The 22,688-nt window shown below is 34.7% G+C and overlaps 2 protein-coding genes across 9 annotated transcripts; one reads left to right on the top strand and one right to left on the bottom strand.

Annotated features, from left to right (window-relative positions):
- The first annotated feature begins 322 nt into the window (after window positions 1-322).
- Window positions 323-5,911, top strand: LOC104118818 (probable choline kinase 2). The gene is made up of 8 exons (XM_009630179.4): window positions 323-842; window positions 2,135-2,256; window positions 2,363-2,558; window positions 3,405-3,522; window positions 3,648-3,695; window positions 3,882-3,982; window positions 5,230-5,338; window positions 5,557-5,911. Exons 1-8 carry the CDS (start codon window positions 489-491, stop codon window positions 5,559-5,561), a joined length of 1,053 nt encoding a protein of 350 aa, XP_009628474.1. The 5' UTR covers window positions 323-488; the 3' UTR covers window positions 5,562-5,911.
- Window positions 5,912-7,540: 1,629 nt separating this feature from the next.
- Window positions 7,541-18,165, bottom strand: LOC104118819 (lysine-specific demethylase JMJ18-like). Of its 8 annotated transcripts, none has more exons than XM_009630182.4 (13): window positions 17,690-18,165; window positions 16,978-17,063; window positions 15,462-15,685; window positions 14,308-14,379; window positions 12,966-13,043; window positions 12,369-12,881; window positions 12,043-12,267; window positions 11,550-11,711; window positions 10,764-11,132; window positions 9,462-10,464; window positions 9,247-9,350; window positions 8,665-8,862; window positions 7,541-8,163 (listed from the first exon to the last, which is right to left on the bottom strand). In XM_009630182.4, the coding sequence occupies exons 3-13, from the start codon at window positions 15,498-15,500 to the stop codon at window positions 7,765-7,767; spliced, it is 3,162 nt and encodes a 1,053-aa protein (XP_009628477.1). In that variant the 5' UTR covers window positions 15,501-15,685; window positions 16,978-17,063; window positions 17,690-18,165; the 3' UTR covers window positions 7,541-7,764. The 8 variants fall into 8 exon arrangements, with proteins under 8 accessions (XP_009628477.1, XP_070051480.1, XP_009628476.1 ...); XM_070195379.1 differs by having other exon boundaries at window positions 15,462-15,654; window positions 17,690-17,875; XM_009630181.4 differs by lacking the exon at window positions 17,690-18,165 and adding an exon at window positions 17,210-17,599 and having other exon boundaries at window positions 15,462-15,654.
- Between the last annotated feature and the right edge of the window lie 4,523 nt (window positions 18,166-22,688).

Here is a 22,688-nt window from a genome sequence, read left to right as displayed (position 1 = left end):
GGTGGATTAGTTGAGTCATAAAAAATGATGAGTTTTTTTATAAAATACAAAAGTTTGGGGTAATTTTTAAAATTGTTAAAAAATCAAACAGTAATATTTTGGGCCAAAAATAGGTCTAGAGCTAGTTTTGAAATTTGAAAATTTATTTTCAAAATTTGTCAAAATATGAATAAAATATATAAACAAATATGTTTTGCCAAATTTTTCTTGAAAAAAACTTGGCAAAATGTATGGCCAAAAGGGGGAACGGTGCAAATTGTATTTCTCGTACACCAATCATATATGTCAAAGTCAAATTCCTAGAAACTCCAAATCCAATCTAATCAGTTCGAAAATTCCGAAAGAGCCACGTGGACGCAATAAAAAGGACAGCACATTCCCCCAGCATATTACGAAACAAAACTTATACACCAATATCCAATATGAACAACATCAAAATTCCTCACTAGTTTATTAAATTAGCTTCAAAATTTTCAATTGGCATTTCAATGGAAAATTCAGCATCAGAGAAGAAGGAAGACGTAATTCCTGAAGAGGCAAAGGTGATATTAAAGAAATTGGCATCAGTATGGGACGATATAGTGGATCCAAATGCATTACATGTGTTTCGATTAAAGGGTGCAATGACTAACATGGTGTATCAAATCAAATGGCCGAGTAGGAATCCAGAACAGCAGCGATCTAGGAAAGTTTTGGTGAGGATCTATGGGAAAGGTGTGGATGTGTTCTTTGATAGACAGAATGAAATTAGGATTTTTGAATTCATGTCTAAGCAAGGTCAAGGACCTCGTTTGCTTGGTCGATTTAACAATGGTCGTATTGAGGAGTTCATTCGAGCTCGGGTCAGTTTTTCTAACAGCTTACTATTTTCGTTTTTATTCCTAAAAGCTTTTTTCGGGCTAAAGTTTATAAAGTATTAGTATTGTGATTGAGATTTTACAATTTTTGCTAACTGCATGGATATGTAAAAATGCAATTAACATGGATAATTTTAGGACGGATGGAGTATGTGATGGTGAACGTCTTCGTAATTGTCATTATGCTTTTTTCCCCCTTGGTGTTGTTTCTGTTGTTGTTATGATTGCTACCAGAATGGTGGTATGATGCATTTTAGCTGATACTTTGTGATTAAAAATGAGACTTTTCTGCATGCAATGCTAGGTCTAATTAGATAATATTTTCAAAGGTATATTTTTTTTCATGCTGATACTCCACTAAACTATAATAGGAAAGACTTTTTTTCTCGATGAAAATGCGAGGTCCATTGCCCAAAAAATGGACTATAGCATGAAGGATGTAGTATGAAGTGGGCTATTGGGCTAAGGGTAACTTTGCAATATCGCGACCAAATGACCTTATGCTGTCTGGGAAAGATGGAAGATTGTTTTAGGGTAACAACAACAACAACAACATACCTAGTAAAATCCCACTAGTGGGGTCTGGGGAGAGTAGAGTGTACGCAGACCTTACCCCTACCCCGAAAAGGTAAGGGAAGATTGTTTTAGGGTAACAAGAGAGAGATTGGGTGAATGATGCTAAGAGTGAACCAGTTTGATGCTCATGTGCCTAATATCCACTTCTGTATTCCTATCATGATTAACAACAGTGCTTGATTAAACTAAATTGCTCCAAGTTTTCTGGTTGCTCCAACGCCTCTCCTTAAAAAAAATTAAATGTTTCTATTACTTTGAGCCCCATCCTTGTGGTTTCTTTATATAATGCATTCAGGTTCACCCAATATTTGAGGTTGTGTATTGATGATGTGCTAATTTGCCACCTCTGGATAAACCTGACGTGGTTGCTGGCTTAGATGGTCATCGCCTCTTATATTTCATTTCCATTCATACTGATACTTTGGCAGAAGGATCTGGCCTCCTTTGGTCAAAAGTCAACTATTATGAGGCCAAACAGTCTTAGAACTCATGATTTTTATATTGCAGTTTCTCTGTAAGCAATCCTAGGATGTCAGAAGTTTGCCTAATTTCCCTGGGGTTACCTCATGCTTTATTGGCACTATTCTAAACCTATCTGTGATCTAGATTATTATCTGTGGTAGCGCTTGTAATTACTGAGACTTCAGGATAAAGAGGGGCATATATTAAATATGATGCAATCTCCATTATTGACATTTCAGACACTATCAGCTCCTGATCTGCGTGATCCAGAGGTATCTTCCTTGATTGCTGCCAAAATGAGAGAATTTCATGAGCTTGATATGCCTGGTCCTAAGACTGTCATCCTCTGGGATAGACTGAAGTATGCTCTTTTTCTTACCACATATCTGATGAATAGAAACTACCAAATTATCACGTTTATCGTATACTGAAATGTCTAAACAACTTTTCTTCTCTTAATGCTCTAGCAATTGGCTTGATGTGGCCAAACGTCTGGCTTCTGCTGAAGAAGCTAAGGACTTTCAGTTGGACCATCTACAAGACGAGATTTCATCGTTGGAAAAGAGTCTTGCAGGCAATCATCTAAGCATGGGATTCTGCCACAATGACTTGCAGTATGGGAACATAATGATTGATGAAGAGATAAAATCGATAACCTTTATTGTAAGTACTAAGTTTCTAAATCATAGATGATCTCTACAGATGAAAAGTTAGAAGAAAAATGCAATTAACTAAATAAGATGCATATCTACCTAGATTTTAGCTATAACAATGTTTGCATGTATGTTGATTACATCTGAATCTAATTTGTGTTTCCACGATTGATAACTAGGCAATGCTTGTATCCTGACCAGAGGCGGATCCAGGATTTAAACCTTATGGGTTCAACTTTTAAATTTTTTAGCATTGAACCCATTACATTTTTAAAGTTATGGGTTCGTATCTACTATTTTTGCAATTTTAAAGAATTTTTACATATAAATTTTTACTTCGCGTTGAAAGTTATGGGTTCAATTGAACCCGCCGAGTATATGCTACATCTGCCCCTGATCCTGACTTGTTGCTGCAGGATGTAGGTGGGTCCTGCTTCAACAACTTCATCAAGCTCTTAATTATTTTGGAGCTGCAGTTTTGTTTTTTGCCTTTGTATTTTATTTCAGTTATTGCTCATCCACTTGGAAAGGAGCAAAAAGATACGATAGATACTGTCAAATCTATTTATTCTTACTGAAGCTTCTATGCTTGCTCAGTATCTATGTCTTTTTAAGAAATAATTTATTCAGTTTGGGGGTGAAATGCTTTGGTAAAGCTTCTTTGTGGGTTTCTGAAGGGTTCACTGTGGCTTTTGTGTCATCTTCCTCTCTAATAAAAAAAATTCAATCATCTGGTCGTTATATTCTCTTCATCTCTGTAGCAGGATCACCTTGATAATTTTATTGTCAGAGCTGATATACTGTCTTATAAGTTATTATTTGTCTGTTATTTTCTTAGTTCTTTCCCTATTAACAGGACTATGAATATGCTGGTTACAACCACATTGCATTTGATATCGCAAATCACTTCTGTGAAATGGTTGCTGACTACCATACAGAAACACCTCATATCATGGACTTCAGCAAGTATCCCGGTCAGTCAATAGTAAATCATCTTGTGCAAATGTCTTTTGTTGTTCTGGTTCCCCGAAATGCTGCTAGCAAGTACTTTTTGGGTATTTACTTTAAATATAATTAAGCCCCTTACAATATGTGGCAGGTCTGGAGGAGCGCAAAAGATTTTTGCGTGCATATCTAAGTAGTTCAGGTAGGTGAAAACTTCTATCTTCTATCATTTATCAGATGTGGAACCTTTCAAATTTCATGATGAAGCACCTAAGCTTATATCTGTATACAAAGAGTTGTAACAAGTATAGATTTAGTTAATCTCAAGATCTTGCCTTATCTATCTTTTATCCATTACGAATCTCAGATGTATTAGTCTGGTAAACAGGTGGCTCTCCCAGCGAACAGGAACTTGAGAAATTAGCTCAAGAAGTGGAGAAGTATACTCTTGCCAGTCATCTTTTTTGGGGTCTATGGGGAATAATATCGGTACTCCTCCTGGCTTTATCTATTCTGTCATGATTAGAGTAGTTGAGTTGTGTACAGAACAGAACAATCAATAGTCTAAGTAGGAGCTTGAAACTGTACACCATGTCCAACTGTAGAAAACTTAAATAGATAATCAAAAGATAAGTAGGAAGTCTGTCAAAAACTAAGAGTTGATTGGATCTGTCAACAATTAATAGACTATTGGCCATCGAACAAAAAGTACTTGAGAACTTAAATAGAAAGCATAACAGTTGTATATGTGCTTTTCTAGAATGTCCTAACCATTTCATGTGATAGCTCCCTGGTTTGATGTAGTTCATAGTGGGTATTAAGAATATGCATAGTACTCAATGGATTTTTGTAAAATCACTATCATTTTCTTGGATCTTCTTGGTTTGCAATCAATGGCACCGTTTTGTATGAAGTGCATTGCTTTTTAAAGGTTATAAAGTGCATCCTTGTAATTGCCTCTTCAGCTGCTTAGGCTTCGCAATATGGCCGCACTTTCTTCTATTTGAAGTTTGTTACAATGTGGAAATATAAATGTCGGTGGAGCTTTTCGTTGAATGATGTTGTCATATGCAGGCAGCAAAAATAAGAGAGAATTGCTCTTAGCCCATAGTCAATAGCATGTCTGTCAAGATGCTAGCCTTAATGAACATTTCATGAATTGTTAATCAGTATCGATAAAGGCTCACTTGAGGCTTGCTTAAGCCCTGAAGTGAGATGAAGTACTCACTAGAGTCTCCACTATGTTAAGGCGTGCACCTCATCACATGTAAACTTGTCTTGAAGAGGACTGTACTATAGCTGGCAAAGTGATATATTACTTGTTACAGAAACATTTGGAATGAATATGTTAATGATTACGAATAGGATAATAGAATTTAATATCTAGTCATTAAATTAAACTGAGAAAACTTAAGATTTCATTTTTGCATCTAAATCATAAATTTAAAATGTTTTTTTTTTTATCTTTATTGACATTATTATACTTTTAATTGTATTATTTTTTAATTCTTTTATCCATCTAATTGTTATATGTGTTAATACTGTTTTCCATATGTATAAAGTTTTTATGTTTTCTCCAGTTTCGCATTTGTTCACTAAGCCACTTGGTTGATTGCACTTTGTGCCTAAAGCCTAAGCGGATTTGGCTCATTTCTACCTTTTTGCCTTTGACAACAATGTTGTTACTGAGCTTTTATTAACTTCCGATTTTGAAGTTAGTTTTTTCTGTTTTTCAGCATCATGTGAATAAGATAGACTTCAATTACTTGGAGTATGCTAGACAGAGGTTTCAGCCATATTGGTCAAAGAAACCTGAGCTATTGGGATCTTCAGGTCCCAAGAAAGGTATCTTATATTATTTTGTTAAATTCCTGTTCTTTAAACCAGTCTCAAATTAAAGGTTCTGAATTTTGGGGTTTCCTTGTAGAAATGCAGGTAAGACTGCGTACAATAGACCCTTGTGGTCCTGCCCTTCCCCGGACCCCGCACATAGCGAGAGCTTAGTGCACCGGGCTGCCCTTTGAATTTTGGGGTTTTCTAAACTGAGCACTTTGGTCTTGCAGGTTAATATGAAACCAAGGACATGGATACATTTGGTGATTTATCCCTTTGAGTTTTGCTTGTGTAGAGTGTCGATATCTGCACCTTTGCAAGAAGAAAGTCTTTCTTAATCGAAACTTTTTATGGAATAATTTCTGGTGATAACGTTTATATCAGCTAAGTCTAGATTAGATGTCAAGTTTATTAGCATTTTCTGTCAAATTTGCTTGGTTTTCTTGTGTATATCTCTATAGAGAGGTGCTGGATTTAATTTTAGTTTTTGCTGAAATAATACCTATGCAATTCGTTGTAACAGTCAGATAAAGAAAAATCTAATGTTATGTTTCTTGGATGAAACTAGTTAAAGAGAGTAAATAATTTTACTCTTCCTAATGAAAGTAGCTCGATAAATTTCTCTCTTCCCCTCTTCCTTCCGCTCATCGAACGTAAATATGATAGTAATAACTTTTAGTTCATGCACCACTTATCAACAATAAAAAATAAAAAGCAAAGAATTTGCATTTAAAGATTATAATAACTGTGAATTCAAACATTATATTCCCTTTAACTTTGTCTGCAAAAATTATATATTATTCACATCAAAACATTGTGATTGAAATTAACTAATTTGGATCTTGAAACTCGAGTTTTCAATGACAAGGATCACAATCACTTCTTTTATCAAGTTTCAAAAAGTTTTTGTTGAATCGACAACCTTCTTTACCTGTGTTACTTGAACTTTTAATACATTTACCTTAGTCGTCAAGGCACATCAACAATTAATGCCTTCATGTTATTTATGATCGTAATGAAGACCTTGTCGAAATTGGTACATTATACAAGAAAGACCAAATTGAGAAGAACAAAAAAAAACTGTATGGAGGGGACCACAGGCGGATGCAAGGTATTCAACTGAATCCAATACTTTTGGCGCGGAACATAAATTTATGTATAAAAATTCAATAACATTGCAATATATAGCAACATGAACCCATAACTTTAAAAATACAATGAGTTCAATGCTAAAAACTTTATAGGTTGAACCCATAAAACTTAAATTTTAGATCCGCTTTGAGGGCTATATATTTGACCGTATAATCAATTTTCTCAATATACAATTACTGGAAAAAAATTCCGCCTATGATTAATAGAATCTTTTTTATATGCTTCTTGTGTATTATGTTAGAGTTTGGTGATATGTAATTGAAAAAAAGAAAAAAAAAACTTTTTCTAGAGTTTTTCAAATTTTTCATATGTTTTTTTTTATAAATATTTTGAAATAGTAACATCCACAGGACAAGTTGGTCAATGAGTTTGGAGGCGAAATTTTACACGTATAACAAGTCAAAGTGACAGAACCACATTCTTCAATCTGGGAATTTCAAAGTCTTCTTGTGGTTGGTTCTCTAACGTAATATTTGGTTGTTTATTATTACTTTGAGCGAGACACAATATAAGAATGAAAAATATCATTAAGGGCCCGTTTGGCCTTAAAAAATATTCACTTTTTTAGGAAAGTTTTCACTTTTTTTCGTAATCAATGTTTAGCCATAAAAATTTCAAATTTCACTTGAATTTGAATTTCAATTTTTTTTTAGAAATTTGAAAAACTACAAAAAATTATTTTTCAAAATTTTCACTTCAATCACTCACAAAAATTCAAAAACAGCTTCAAATTGTATTCATGTCCAAATGAAACTCTAATTTTCAAATACCATTTTTATTTGAATTTTTTTCCTTCACTTTTTCCTGGAATTTCACAATTCTTATGTCCAAACGCTCGTTAAGTTAAAGCGTTTGTGCTAGGAACATTCACTCTGTTGAATGTCTTTCTCCAAACCAAATGACGACCACCAAACTTGTCAAAAATGTAAAACATCAGGATGCATGACACTGGAGTACCAATATTGGACCTTTTTAGTACGAAATTATAGCAGAACCGAAAAAATGAGACATTTCTAACAGCATAAGATCTTATTTTAAGAAATTAAGATTTGACTCGGGCAATCCAACTATAAACTTTTTTTTCTTTATATAAAAGGAAAGCTAAATGCAGTTCCTTGCAGGCCTAATCAAAAGCAAAAACTCACTTCTATAACATGAGCAAGTTCAACTAACATGCGCGATTCACCCTCAGATTCCTCCCCTCCTTACGCTAATATTCGAAAGAATTAAGCTGGCGATAACCCCTACTGAGCTAAAAGAATGAGAGATCCCAAAATTGTAGGGATTTACATGTTCCTTTGGATCTCTTGAGTCAATGTTGCAAATGCGACTCTCCACTCGGGGCTTGTTGACCCGCTGCACAAGATCTTGTGCATTATTTTCAGTTCTTCGGGATCTGCTTTACTCAAAAGTCTTCTTAGTACTAACTGTAACTCATTGTCAGATGAATGATTTCTGCTACTTCCTACTGAATTAGCCTGCTGCTGCTCATCCGCAGCCAACTTGACTCCCGACCCCTGGCCTGTTTCCACTGCAGCAGATCTTGACACGAGAGGCTGCTCTAGAACGTTAATAGACTTCCATAAACCTGAAGACCCTTTGACATTTTCACACCCGTCCTTGAGTTTTAGCTTATTGTTCCAGTACTCGAGGCATTGATGGTTTTCGTCAAGAGCTTCAATGGACTGTATACACCAATGTTAGCACAATGTAGGAGTAATTCACTTGGAAGCAAGTTGTCATTAGATGGAAAAAGTTTTATTTATTAAAAGAGTCAGAAATAAGAAATTTGATTCTACTAAGAAATTGTTTATAAGCAAAGGATCGAATTGATATACGGTACCATCACTTTATACTCTAGGTTTTACAAGAGATTCCTCTCAGCTCGAAGAACTGAGGCTAGGTTCAAACAAGAAGTGCGCGCAAGCATCTAAACCTAAAGTGGATAAAGATAAGGTGATTCCACTAATAAACCAACTACAAGATCACAAGATAGAAGCATCTTGTCCTTTTGTCGGGAAATGTAGTGTTAATCCTGCTAATTTCTACCATGCAAATTTAACTATGAATTCTTTCCTCGTTTTTCTAAAATCACATGTCGATTATTTGTTGATCAAACTAACGCCAGTTAGTCACAATCTTGAATGAGCAATATCATGCACATAGCAACACCATATAGGCAATACCTGAACTATGTCTGGGGAGAGTAACCCAAACATTTCGAGCCCGTTGATACTTTCTTCAGGTTGCAATGGTGGAAGATCTTGCATTCCTAGATTTCTTTTTGTTGTGATTTCTTTATTGACTCTCTGCAAAACCATTTCCCAGCATTTTTGAGCTGAAGAGCCGACAAAACTCTCATCTGGATGCTCTTCTAAGCTAACCTGAGATCAGAAACTCCCAAGTAGACAATAATTAGAGTCCAGCAAATAGATCGCAACTGGAATTTAACACATTTCTTTGTAAGTATCAGTGGCAGTGAATCAGCAAATTATTCACTCCCATGTTAAAGCATTATAAAAACATAGCATGCTCAAAAACTTTTCCGGAGTGTGTTTCTAACCTTTCTTCAAAGTAGATGCTTACGTTTACAAGGGTAATAACGAGAAATTTTCCTTCCAAACACACTATGCAAATAATGAGAATAACTCACATATTTCCTTCCTAGTACAACTATGCAAAAGAGAATAAAGTAACAGAAGACTCATCCTCATTATCCGATATTTTCTCAACTTGAATAATTCAATAGGTTATGAATAGCATCTTACCTTGAATAAGGGTCCGAGGAGCCCACCATCCAGGATCTCACATATATAGCAGCTAATTATCACAGGATTGAGCACATCAAAGAACTTAACACGGCTTCTAAATCCTGTTAAAGAGCATCAATAATTGAAACAATATAATGAGGGCATTGAAATTTGAAGAAAATATTACATCAAATGCGAAAATTTTCTAAGTATGAAAATCATATTTAACAAACCTTTAGGGAATATGGCCAACTTATTGCACCACAGCCTTCCCGAAACAATTGACCCAAAATTTAGCGGGTCAACATGGTAGGTGAGCTTTTGTTCAGAAATTTTGCTGCTCGGGGAATCTTTATCAGTGTCAAGTATTCCATTTTGACGAACACGAAGTGAGCACATGGAAAGATCAACACCAAATAACTTCTTGCCACTACTGTAATTCGAAGCATAAGAGTTGGTTGCATCATCAGAGAATAAATGGAGATATTTTTCCGTAGCAAGAGAAACTGAGGATCCAGAATCGCAGACTAAAATAACTCTGTCTCTTTCTGTAGGTTCTTTTAAATCACCATTAATCTCTTGTATAGCTATGGATGTGGAGGTCTTATTTGTTTTTTTTCCGCGCTCATTGGACAAGCTATTGCAATCTAGATCAAAGTGATAACCATTAGTGGCAGGAGCTTCTTCTTTGGTACCTTTTGACAAGTTTTCAGGTGCACATAAAAGATGCTTCTGCTGATCTGACCAGAATGCATGTGTCTCACTATGCAACGATCTGCACTGCTTCTTCGCATTATGTTTTTGCTCTCTCAACGAACCTGGTAAGTCATCATTTTTCATCGAGGGATCCATTTCCAGTCCATCTCCCTCTGAATCCAGCTTCACAAAATTATGCTGTCTCCTATTTAAAGAACGAAAACCAGAAACCTTGGATGCCCATAGTTCAATAGCACCCAATTTCCCCTCCAATGCTTGTACCAATGTGTTCAATTCATCCATGTTATAACGAACAAGGATAATTTTGTCCTCTGGTTTACAGGAACACATAAGATTTGCATGTTTAAGACATGAAAACTGCTCCGGGGAACACTTGCAACCAACTGCAGAGAGGTGTAAGTCATAGTAGCAAGAAAAGCATTCCTGCTCATCTTTCAAGCCAAAATCTCTATCCATATTTTGAAGTCGGACATGAGGTACAAGTCGCTCCAGTCTTTCCTTCTCCATCTCAATTCTTCTCTGCATGTAGGAAAAAAGATAGGTTACTAAAAACAGTTGTGCCTCTTGTCCACTTTTAAGTATATGAATCTTTGTAATTCACCTCCAATTGGATTTCATTTTGATAAAGAACTCAAATAGAAATTCACATGTACTGGATAATGGAGAGTTTCAAATTAAAAAGTACATTTAGGGGAGTTTATGTCATACTAAGTGCAATTATCCCTTATATGTGAAGATGCCTAATGAATGGGGTCAAATCACAAAGACGGAAGAATTCAAATCCACATCCATATGTTTTGACATACTCAGAAATTTACCTTAATAGCTTTAGTCAGCATCCCATCCTTCCCACAGAAACTTTTCCATCTCAAGTTTCTACTGTTTAGATTCTTAAGAACAGAGAGCTCCCACAATGCCTCGATAGCTTCACTAGCTGCTCCTATAAGCAACTTATCATGTGAAAGTGAAGTTTTACGACGTTGCTTGCTGTAGAGCTCCACTGCGGTTAGTCCATGCTCTAACCAATCAACAGGGGCCAGATTAACGGCCTCCGCGCAGTTGAACCCACAGTTAAATCCAGAATGATAGGCTCTCGGGAATGTGAGCACAAACTCCCCTGGGTTCTGAACAGCACGGTACACTGGTACACCCTCTGACTTCAAAACTGAAGGAGACAACTGAGTTACCTGAAAATATCAATGACGAGTTTGATATGAGGGTCAGCCCAACTTATTCCAAACTCAAACTACCAAGAAATGTGCCAATGCACTGGAAAAAGATTAGAGGACTGAAGGGACGCTGAATTAACAAGAGAAAAAAATCTTGATGGCAATTCGTACAATTTACAGTTAACCGAAAGAATAGAATTTCAGATGTTCCACAAGTGACAAGCAAACATTTCTGTTACGATATTCACATCTGTAAGTTGATGAGTAAACTTGGAAATAAGGTGAAGTTTATGAAAAGGAAAAGGGACTTGCGTAGCTCATTGTAACTAGATGAGTAACTTGCATAGCTCATCATTCCTCGACTTAGCCAGTGGAGTAGAACTTATGGAACTAGGATGACTAGTGCTTGAGCAAGATTTAATTTGGAGTACTTACAAGTTCGTGAAGCAAATCAGGTTGCTCTTCAAACAGATCTGGCAAATGCTTTCTCATTGCATCCTCCAGGGCTGAAGCATGAGTTCCTGGCACTCCATACCAAATCTTTGGCTCACCCCAATGCATATAATTTAGAGAATAGAGATGGTGGTCCTCAACGTGCTTTAATTAGATAAAAGAAAATAAGTATTCAGTCAATATAAAGCAAATAAGCTGATCAAATAATAATGAAAAAAAAAAGAAAAAAAGAAAGAGAAATATGTGATGGTGGTTTTTTTTTTTTGGGGGGGGGGAGGGGGATGGACCTATGGCACAAGATGTTAACTGCCGGCTGTAACAGTTAATACTTGGGAAAAAGGGATCAATAATATTCAGGTAAACAAAAGAAGAATTCATAAATGCACCCAACTTTGCTTTATTTAATGAGTTCCCTTTGTCAACTATATATTAAGTTTAAGTTGAAAGCTTAAATTAAAAAGTCTTCATGACATACCCAACAGAATGATGAGAAGCACATTCCAATATACAGCCACGGGATCAGAACTCCTGAGATATTGCACTCCTCAAAGCACAATACAGAACACGGCAGGCGCGGTAAGTTGTTCAAGTTCCAACAAGAAGCCGCATACTGATTTAAAGAACTAGCATTTGAAGATAAAGATTCTTGGGGGAATCCACTGCCGAATACTCCAGTCTCCAGATCAGCTCCATAGTACACCTATTCATCAGATGAAGGTACGAAATTTAGTCTTATTCAACTGATGAGCACATAATAGATATCTCAAAATACAAAGTAAATACCAAACTAAATTCCCTTACCTCAACTTCATCTGTTGGCTTCTCAATGATGCGCCAATACTCACCTTCAATTTCTTCAATGGACGGTTGCCATACCTTGTCCTGTTTAGATTTGTCACAGACTCCATCTTCAGTATCCATCATCCCAAAATAGAACTCTTTAAACTCTTTGGCAAATATCTGAAATTCCTCAAATGTGAAGTCAGACCCTGACTGAAACCCGAACTTCTCATCACTATTGTCCGATTGGGTATTTGATTCAGAACCTAGAGCTCTTGGTTGTCTCCTCGTTGATCCCATCTTTGAGTGCCATCGTCTTTTCCTCTTTCTCGGTTTTTTCTTTTTCATGGGCTCCCTATTCTGAAGTAAATCAACTTGCTGGATTCGAGTCGAGAACTTAGCAAATTCCCACACATTCTTCTCTCTAAGTGGGCAGGGTGGACTCCAAGATGCAGGTGGTACAATCCTGCATATGCCATATGGCTGCGCGTAGGGGCGAATGCTTGCAATATAACCAAGTGGATCTTTGAACTCCTATCATTTGACCACAGGATGAGCTTAACCAATGGCTTTAAGCACACAAAAGGGAATATAATAACTTTTGAACATGAAGTTTACCTCATCATTTGGATAGTACACAGGAGCATCCTGTAAGATGGGCCTACAAGCTTCGCCAGGATTCCATCTTGCTGACACCTGTTCCAGAACAAGAAAGAACTATTTATGTACAGAGAGAAAAAGGCAGGTCATATGAGTGCCATGGTATGCATTAGACAGCAGCGGGATCATGCTTAACAAAAATGGATGTTAGAAATTAAACTAAAAAGATAATGATTTTAATTATCCAAGTTCATTAGCAACATCCACCACCACCACCACCAACAACATAGTGGGGTCTGGGGAGGGTATTGTGTACTCAGACCCGGAGCCATTACCCACACGGTCACTAAACTATGTAAAATTATGGAGTAAAATCACTTTTCTTTCATTTGTAATATAAAAGTCACTTAACTTTCCCTATTGCACTCTGATGATCACTCAATCGGATTTATTGATTTTTTCGGTGGAATATACTGACTTGGCAGTCCACATAGACTTTTGGACCATATAAAATAATTAACATCTGGACAAAGCATATAGACCCACTCCTACACCCAATTCGACCCGACCCGACCCATTTATAAAGATAAAAATCCACCCAAAAGTCTTACAGCGCTCTATCTTATAAACGGGTCGGATCGGGACGGATTGGGTGTATGGGTAGATTTCTATGCTTTGTTTGGGTGTTAATTATTTTATGTGGTCCAAAAATATATGTGGACCGCCAATTCAGCAGTTTCTATCGAAAAAATCAATAAATCTGGTTGAGTGATCACCAGAGTGCAATAAAGATAGTTGAGTGACTATCTTGTTACAAATGAAAGAAAAGTGACTTTACTCCATAATTTCACATAGTTCAGTAACTATCTAAGTAATGGACTCGACCTTACCCCTACATTGTGGGGGTAGAGAAGCTGTTTTCAATAGACTCTCGACTTGAGAAAGCATAAGTACCACATTAATAAAAAGAAAAACAAGACGGGACAACACCGAGAAGCCATGTAAAAGCAGCATAAATAACAACAAGATAATAAGATGATCGAAATGCAAGAAACGTCAGGTAGTCATAGAAACCTAATACCAACAGAATGCGAGAGTATGTACTAATACTTCCGGTATGAATAATCTAGACTACCTAACCTACTACCCTAATCCTCGACCTCCACGCCTTCTTATCAATGGTCATAGCAACATCCACCAATGTATATAAATTAGGACACATGCATGAATAGGCATCCTACGACATCAAACATGGAGAATCGGTACAATTTTAAACACATTATATGATTAATCATATTTCTGCAAGCTATGGGATGATGAACACCAAATCGAAAAAGGCTTATAGATTTGTCCTTTTTACCTTCCGACTACGAGGGCTTCCTGAACTCTCAATGTTATTTTCACCTTTTGGAGCCTGTCTAGAAGGATGTTCCTGCAAGGGAAGAGAATAGAGTTAAATCTGAATCAGATGAATGAATTCAGTCTTCAAATTGGTTTTTCTACAGAATCAAATGTGATTTCTACTTAAGAAAGTTCTTTTAGTCAAAAAGCATTGAAGAATAAATTGTTCAAAATTTGTAAAGCTTGCAAAAACTGATCAACTAGCGGTCAGATTAGTAACGCTACGCCTTGAAGCATGTAAGACTTTGCCTGTACAGAATACGGCATGAAACAGCATAGGATGAGTGCAAGAGAACAATACTTAGCCTAAAAAGTCACAAGATAACAGTGATGTGTAATTATCCATCTTCTTTTCCTTATCCTAACTTCCAACTTCGTCAGAAGAGGGATCAAAAGAACCAGAAAGCATCATCTTTTATCAGCATTGTCTTCACTCAAGACAATCTGATCAACCAAGAAGGAAGATGGGAATCGTGAAAAGTACTCAACAGATCTAACTCTTTCAGATATCAGGATCAATTAGAATGGAACACCAGTAGTTTGTATAATGCGCAAATGTCACTTCTCCCTTTTCTTGCTAAAGGAAAATTCAGCAAAGTGATGAGCAGCAAGATTTGGATCTTGCTAAAAAGTCTTAACCAAATAAAGCTAGGAACTAGTAAAAGCAGCAGACAACCAGCCATGCATTTGGTCATTGAATGATATGACAACAGTACTTAAAAGTTTTAGGAGAAATACAGATGATGATCATTAGTTCAAGATGGAATTCTGACGAAGAGTGTAGGCCTATCTTCCATGTGAAAATGTTTATTTTATCTGAAAGAACAGGGTACTCCGTTTGATTTCATAAAAGCGTTACCTTCACGAAGACATATCTACAGACTTTGATTTTGTTGTATTAAAAAAACTTCTTTAGTCCTCTAGATATCCAATTCTTCTTTGTTTCCTTTTCTATTTCTTTAAAAATCGCACAAAAGTACAGATCTAGACTGAGCATATAAGGTAAAGGCCACATAACATATCGGAGAATAAGATAGATACGGGAAAGAAATTAAAACTTCAAATCAATTAAAATACATAAACAAGTTACAAATCAAAAGCCAAGCTTCAAACCTTCATGCTCTTTTTTTCAGATTGCGCCCTGGAGCACATATACCCCTAATTTTATGCCTGAAGGATAGTATATAACCTTCACCTTGTCAGAGATCTAAAAATAGATCGATGCTTATTGAACTGGTGGTCTTCTCTCTTCAGTTATATAGACTTTTCCGTGAGGTTATATCTTCAGATTCTGGATTGCATAAATCTGTATTGATTATACAGATATGAATTTTCAACTGCCAACGCATCAAAACGACAATGTAAGAAAGAACGGAAGGCAAATTGATATAAATGACCATTTGATGAGAATCCTCCAAAGATTACCGCTGTGACTTAAATAGACGGGTAGTGGAACAGAAAATAAACTCTATTCAATGCATGAACCATTATTTTCATTTCCCTTACTAGCCAAAGGCTCTCAAAATGTAAGCTTGGGGTGAAAGCTAGTAATTCAAGATCCTAAAAATTTCGAAAAACATGATATGGTTTTCCCTTTACATCAATTTGTTGACCATGTATTTTCAAAATTTAATGGTGATCTTCCTTGATACAACTAAACCCTGATTAAATCAGAAGTCTGCACTAATTTAATAGCCAATAAAGGCCTTCGGCAATCTATCAACATTTTGAGGCAGGAATTAGTTTAAAAAAGATAACTGGAGATAGTTCCAAGAACTAAAGAGACTAAAGCTACATTTTTACTTCGATTCACAACACACTCTAAATTGGCAGGAACGAGGGCAGATTTGCCGAATACGTTCCAAGCAGGTATATAGCCTATTTAATATCAGAAGAGGAAGATAATTTTGAGCAAAGAACATTACAACATAAATGAATGAAATATACACTAAACAAGCAGCCTATTTTCATCAGATTCAGTTATATTCAGCAGACGATCTGCAATTCTCGAGCTATGCTGTCTAGTGATTCCAATGGAAAAATGGACTTATAGAGTGGAACTTCTAAGCCTTTAATATCAATCATACAAATCTTTCGTGCTACCATTTTGCAGTTACTGCAATAAGTACAGCTCCTGCGCCTAATAAGATTCATAAATGAATTCAAACTAAGCTAATCTCGATCTACACCCCCCCCCCCCCCCAAACACCCTCCCGAATTCCCAGGGAAGGAACTTAGGATAGAGAAGCAAAACCGTTCCATTAAAACAAATAATTCCAAGTTCACCTAATCGGAATTGTTGATGCCAGAAATCATAATTTCAAGTAAATTCTGCACAGGACATAAAATGCATCAAAATACAAGTTTCGCAATAGAAGCAAAATTAACCAAATGGAAGCCATGTTCATGATATCTAGAATTGTTCAAAGGAAAACTATTCTCCTCATCTCTCTCTCTCTCCCTCCTCCTCCCCCTCCCCCACCCTAAAACCTTCTCTGTGGAAACTCCCTTCTAAATCACAAATATTACAATGCAATATAAAGAGAACAATAAGCAAATATTAAAAATCAAAAATAGAATTCTTCATTAGACAATGACAGATTCAATACAAAAGATTGAAGCTTTTTACCTCCAAGATCATGGAAAAGTTGAGCTAAACTGAAACTCTAATCACTGACTTAACAAACATACCATCCAACCCTAAATTTATCACGCCTGCAGAGACAATATTTTCAGTCAAAATTCATCATAACAGAATTCTTGAAAATATGCATGAACATTCAAACAGCAAAAACTGAAAACTAAAACAAGAAATATACAGACAAAAAAATAAAAAATAAAACAGAGAAGCAATTGTATACCAAATTTAACCTTCTCTGTGATCAATGATTCACGTAAGCAAAACTTTACAATACTGACAGAATTAAAAAGAACTATTCAACCCTCAAAATTTCACCAAATTAAATTCCAAAAAGATAAAACAAGATCAATCTTTTTTACTTGCCTTTAATAGAGAGATAAAATCAATGGGTAAAAATCAAATCTTGGAAAACTGGGTAAATTAAATGATGAGTTAAAAAATTACCCAAAAAAGAAAGAAAGAATAGAGAAGACACGACAAATTCAATTAAATTAGAAAAGATTTATAGTTTGGTAAACAACAATGATGATTGTGAATAAAACAACAAAATCCCCAAAAAGACACCAAAATTTTGCTTTTACTTTTTATATATATATTTATTATATCTTCATGGGTTTCAGGTTTTTCCACTAACATGCTACGTGATGTACATTACATAACAAGAAAGCCCAAAACTGAAGAAAAGAATAACAAAAAATACCTCAAAATAACAGCTCCGTAATTCCTCAATTGAGTTACTGATTTACTATTGACCCTTTTTCATTTTTAACTTTAAAAGCAAGGGTTTTATAATTAAATGCTTATCCTACTTCAATTCGGAAAAGATTAACAAAGAAAAAATAATTCCTATTTTATTAAGAAAAGTAATTTATTCTTACTTAAATGAAAAATAATGCTGGAGTTACTATGATCCGTATACATGAAACTATTTTACTACATTAGTTAAAAAAAAGTAAATGGTCGTTCTATTTTAATTGATAAAACGTTATTAAGAAGAATAACATTTACCTATTTTTACTATTTACAAAAGAAAAGAAATAAGAAAACAGTGAATATTTTTTTATTAGGAAAAGAATGAAAAAATAGGATAAGGACTCAACAAACGAGGAAGTTGGATCTAGAGAGAGAGAGAGAGAGAGAGAGAGAGAGAGAGAGAGAGATTAAGAAGTGAATGGCTAAATTTCAGCCAAAAACTCCATTCCAATTTTATTTAATTTTTCATTTTACTTTTCAAGAGTAATTCCTACTTGAAATATTCTAAGTCAAAAAAAAAATCCCTTGAAAAGTAAAACGAAAACGAAATTGGAATGGATACTCAAACTCAAATTCACATTTGAAAGTGATACTTCTACTTCATACAAAATATTTAAGATTTATAAACCAACACAGCTAATACTTGTTAATTGGGACAATAATTTTATTTGTTGCAAAATTACTTATTCTGTTTGATTGTGAAAGTGATTAGAATAAATATCAGAATCTTTTGATAGTCAAGCTTCATAAGTTGTCAAAATGACTACTATTACGAATAATTTTGATAGTTGAATCTCAAAAATTTGAAACTTAAAACATTCAATTTTGCACAGAGGTGTAATATTAGTATAGTCATATGCTATATACTAATCTTTAAAAAAAATCTTTTTTTACTTCTAAATATATGTCAGATTGTTGTAAAACATTTATCAAAATAACAATTCTAAACATTTATAAAGTACAATAACTGATGCATGAAATCTAAGGACCCGTTTGGCCATAGATTTTGCCAATTAACTTGGGTTTTATTTGGCAAACACATATTTGGCTATAGATTTTGCCTACATTTTGGCCAAATCCCAAAAATAGCTCAATAGCTGGTTTTGGGCCAAAATATCACTATTATATTTTTTAAAAATTGTCTGAAACTTTTGTATTTTATAAAAGAACCCACCATTTATTATTTTGTAACGATGTTGTTTCGTCTTCTCGATCATCTGATAGTGTATCATGTAGTTCATTATAAAAATAATAATTTTGTATCAAATTTATTTATGTTCAGGACTATGGTTTACGATAATATAATGAATATTATTGATAATGATACTGTTGAGTATTTATGATAGTTTTTAGAACTTGTGGGTATAAGTCATGTTTCATGTTTCTCCAAACCAAACTTCACCCAAAACAGATGTCCAAACACATTTTCATCTTCAAATCGAATTTCACCCAAATCAGATTTTTTAAAATAAATTTGAAAATCTATGGTCAGCTAAATACTCCAAGTTTAGTATTGGAAGTGAACCCACGTACACGCGCACACGGTTTGTGACAAGAATTAACCAATGGGTAGGTACCAGTGGGGCCCAAAACTACACTCTTAGTGGGCCAGTTCTGATATTGGGTCTGATGACGTGGAATGTTTAAGTCCCAATAAAGTGCAAGAGTTTGTACTTTGTTTCTTTCCTTTGCTTATTTTTTCTTTCTTTTCTTTCTAGAACTAGAACTAAAATTTAGTTGGTCAATTTAAGTACCATGTTGTTTTTTGTCAAAAAATATAAAAGTACTATGTTGCTGATATGACGTCGTCACAATCACAACTACTTGTCAGTATTTAATTATTAGGAGTATATTATTTAAAATTTGAATGAACAGATTTAGCAAAAATTCTTTCTTTACAAAGGAAAAGAATTATACGGAAGTCTACCCAAATTAGATGCACCATTTTATTTATGGAAAATTTGCTGTCAAGAAGAGGTGTTTATATGAACATTGGCAAACTTGAGGTGTTTATATGACAATTGTCGTCAACTTTAAGTATCTATCTATGTATTTAGCCTTTGCAAAACCTTTTAGGAATGCATTCCTAAGATGTTGTACATGAGGCAGGTCCACATCAGAACAAAGGTAAAAGAATATAGGAATTTTATTTTCCTATACTACGTATGAAACTTTATTACTCTCCATAATGAAATTTTAACATAATTACATGGGCATATACAATTTATCAATTATATACAAATTAGTTTTAAATGACTATCCCTTTATATTAGGAATTGAATAAGAAATCAGTTATTTCTCATCCCTGTTCTCTCTCCTGCGCTCTCTCTTCGTCTCTCTCATGCGCTCTCTCTCTCTCTCTCTCCGTCTCTCTCTGTCTCTCTATCTCTCATTCTCTGCACTTTTCCCAATTTTTCTTTCTCTGATGTTCTCTACTTTTATCCTTTCATGTTGTATATATTTTTAATGAAATTCATCAATGGATTTCAATCATTGTACTATAGAGTTTTAACTTAGTAATTTTCTTTCATGTTGCACAATTGGCGTTCAAATTGAAATTGTCAATCAATAAATTTTGAAGGTGTTTGACTCTCCACCATTGACAACCACTAAAAAGCTTTGAAGCTTTGAAATCAAATTTGAGTTTTCAAAAACCATTATTTGTTTGGATTGAGTGTTGTTGCAAACAATTGAGAATAATATTGTTTGGAGTTTATATCTCAATTTTGAGGGTGTTTGGTGAAGATTAGACTTGATTTTGGCTTAATTTCGAATTGAAACTCGAAGAAGAAGAAGAAGAAGAAGAAGAAGAAGAAGAAGAAGAAGAAGAAGAAGAAGACATGACATACAATATACTTACGAAATTGCAGTAAAGTTGTGTTATAATTATATGTAAATTGTATTCTGTTGTAGTTTTATATATATATATATATATATATATATATATATATATATATATATATATGTATGAAAGTTAAAAAATAATTGTATAACGTATGAATCGTTGTATCAAAATTGTATTAAGATAGTAAGTTTTGATTGGAATTTTAGAGAGGAAGAAGCACACACCACACACAAAATATATACAAATCAGATACAAAATATACAAAAGACATATTGTATAAAATTTGTATGAAAATTGTATTAAAGTTAATATGATATTGTAGTTGTATTTAACTGGGTATAAATAATGTATGAAAGTTGTAGATAAATTATAAATAAGTTATATATTGTATAATTAGTTGTGTGAAATTTATTTTTAGTTTGTATATTGTTGTAGATGTATCAAATTTGTAGTAAATTTATTTTAAATTTGTATATTGTTATATCATATATTATTCTTTTCTTACTCGATTTGTTAAAGAAAAAAAATAGAGAATAAATTCCAAATTCACTTATATACTCTGATTCATATTTGTTTGAACTGAAAAAATCAATGATTCAATTTATTAGATGATATCTGTGAGTTGGGCCAAATACATGAGGAAATAAGTTTCCATGACTTAAAAATCTTTAGTGTTTGACTTATTGTAGCAATGAGCAGCATCAGCATAAGCTTTAACAGCTTCAAATTTGCTACCCAACTTAAGATGACAATTAGCCAATTTAATGTATACTGCTCCAGCTTGATCCCATGATTTGGCGCGAGAGTCTGAGGCAATTGCCAGCTTTATCGAAGAGATCAGCGGCGTCTTCGTATTTGGAGCCAAAAAGGCCCCATTCGCTCAGCTTCTTCTCGAAATCTTCACTTCTTGTGATTTGAGAAATAAATTTTAAATAATTAATGTATAGGACCGCAAAAATCCGAAGGATATATTAGCCCAAACCTCTTTTGACATGCCACGATATGCACGTACACATTCATTCATGATTCATTTTGACTACACATAATCGTTGTAACAAAATAAGAATAATAATTCTAAGTTTGATGCTCGAGCGTTTTTCTATTTTGTACCGGCTAGTCTGATAGTATTTTATCTAGGATTGCTAGCAGATTATATTGTGTTCATGCCATCTTTCTGTTTCTCACGGTACTATGTTGTTTCTTTCCATTGTTTACTCTTCTAAATCGAATAACAATTGAATTTGTAAGTGATTTTAAGTATACATGGACTAACTTGACACAAAACGATAAATTAGATTGCAATTGAAATAAATAATGATAAAGTAATTGCAAACCACACGAATTGAACGATCTTAGCCTTGGGAAGTTAATCACCTTCGAATCAAGTACGCTCCGATCGGTGCTATGATACAGAAAAACAAGAGCTTTAAAAAATAATAATGATATATAGCTTTGGAATACGTGTTACAATGTGTTTAATGAATTATCAGACCTCCCTTTATATAGTAGAGGAGTCCTACTTTAGGTAAAATTCTATAAAAGGTAAAAAATCTCTTGATTTGATGATTGCCGGTGCCTTATTGATACGTGCCGAAATTCTCACTGTAATATCTGACCGATCATGGATATTTCGGTCTTCTGTTGGTTATACTAACAATGTTTCTTCGAGCTCGATCGGGGCTAAGGTCGACTCCGGGATTACGGACTCAATGTTCTCGAAGGCAGGCGTTATGACCCCGGGTTCTAGCTTGTGGGACTTGCGGTCGATCTTCAGTCTTTGGTTGTCATGTTCCTAACGCAAGCTCGATTTCGGCCGTACATAGATAGTCCCCTCATTTTTCGGAGAGTAGACGATGAGAAAAGGCATGAGCTTCCGATTCTTTCTTTGATAACACATGACATAAACAACAAAATCGTCGAAACGTCTCATCAGTCAAGTCTTAATGGCATTAAACACTTGTGAGTTGCTGGTCGGCCACTCCTAGATGCGAACTAGTCGCTGAAAAACTATAAATACCCCCTTATTTGTTCATTCAAACTTTACATTCAAACCTTCTGCCCTCGTTCCTAAGAAATTTCAATACTTCCAAGTACTTATATT

The sequence above is a fragment of the Nicotiana tomentosiformis genome, chromosome 2, assembly GCF_000390325.3.
Source record: "Nicotiana tomentosiformis chromosome 2, ASM39032v3, whole genome shotgun sequence".
In the NCBI taxonomy this organism is placed as follows: Eukaryota; Viridiplantae; Streptophyta; class Magnoliopsida; order Solanales; family Solanaceae; genus Nicotiana; species Nicotiana tomentosiformis.
The sequence above is the reverse complement of the archived record's forward strand: the minus strand, read 5'-3'. Positions and strand labels throughout refer to the sequence as shown.

What these genes read in the sequence shown, in the direction of transcription:
- LOC104118818 (XM_009630179.4), top strand. Translation starts at nt 489, where the DNA reads ATGGAAAATTCAGCATCAGAGAAGAAGGAAGACGTAATTCCTGAAGAG. An exon ending in AGGAGTTCATTCGAGCTCGG is followed by an intron (nt 843 to 2,134) that starts GTCAGTTTTTCT and finishes TTGACATTTCAG; the next exon opens with ACACTATCAGCTCCTGATCT. An exon ending in GGACTTCAGCAAGTATCCCG is followed by an intron (nt 3,523 to 3,647) that starts GTCAGTCAATAG and finishes AATATGTGGCAG; the next exon opens with GTCTGGAGGAGCGCAAAAGA.
- LOC104118819 (XM_009630182.4), bottom strand. Translation starts at nt 15,500, where the DNA reads ATGTGCTCCAGGGCGCAATCTGAAAAAAAGAGCATGAAG. An exon ending in GAAGCCCTCGTAGTCGGAAG is followed by an intron (nt 13,044 to 14,307) that starts GTAAAAAGGACA and finishes GTTCTGGAACAG; the next exon opens with GTGTCAGCAAGATGGAATCC. An exon ending in CTGATTTGCTTCACGAACTT is followed by an intron (nt 11,133 to 11,549) that starts GTAAGTACTCCA and finishes TGATATTTTCAG; the next exon opens with GTAACTCAGTTGTCTCCTTC.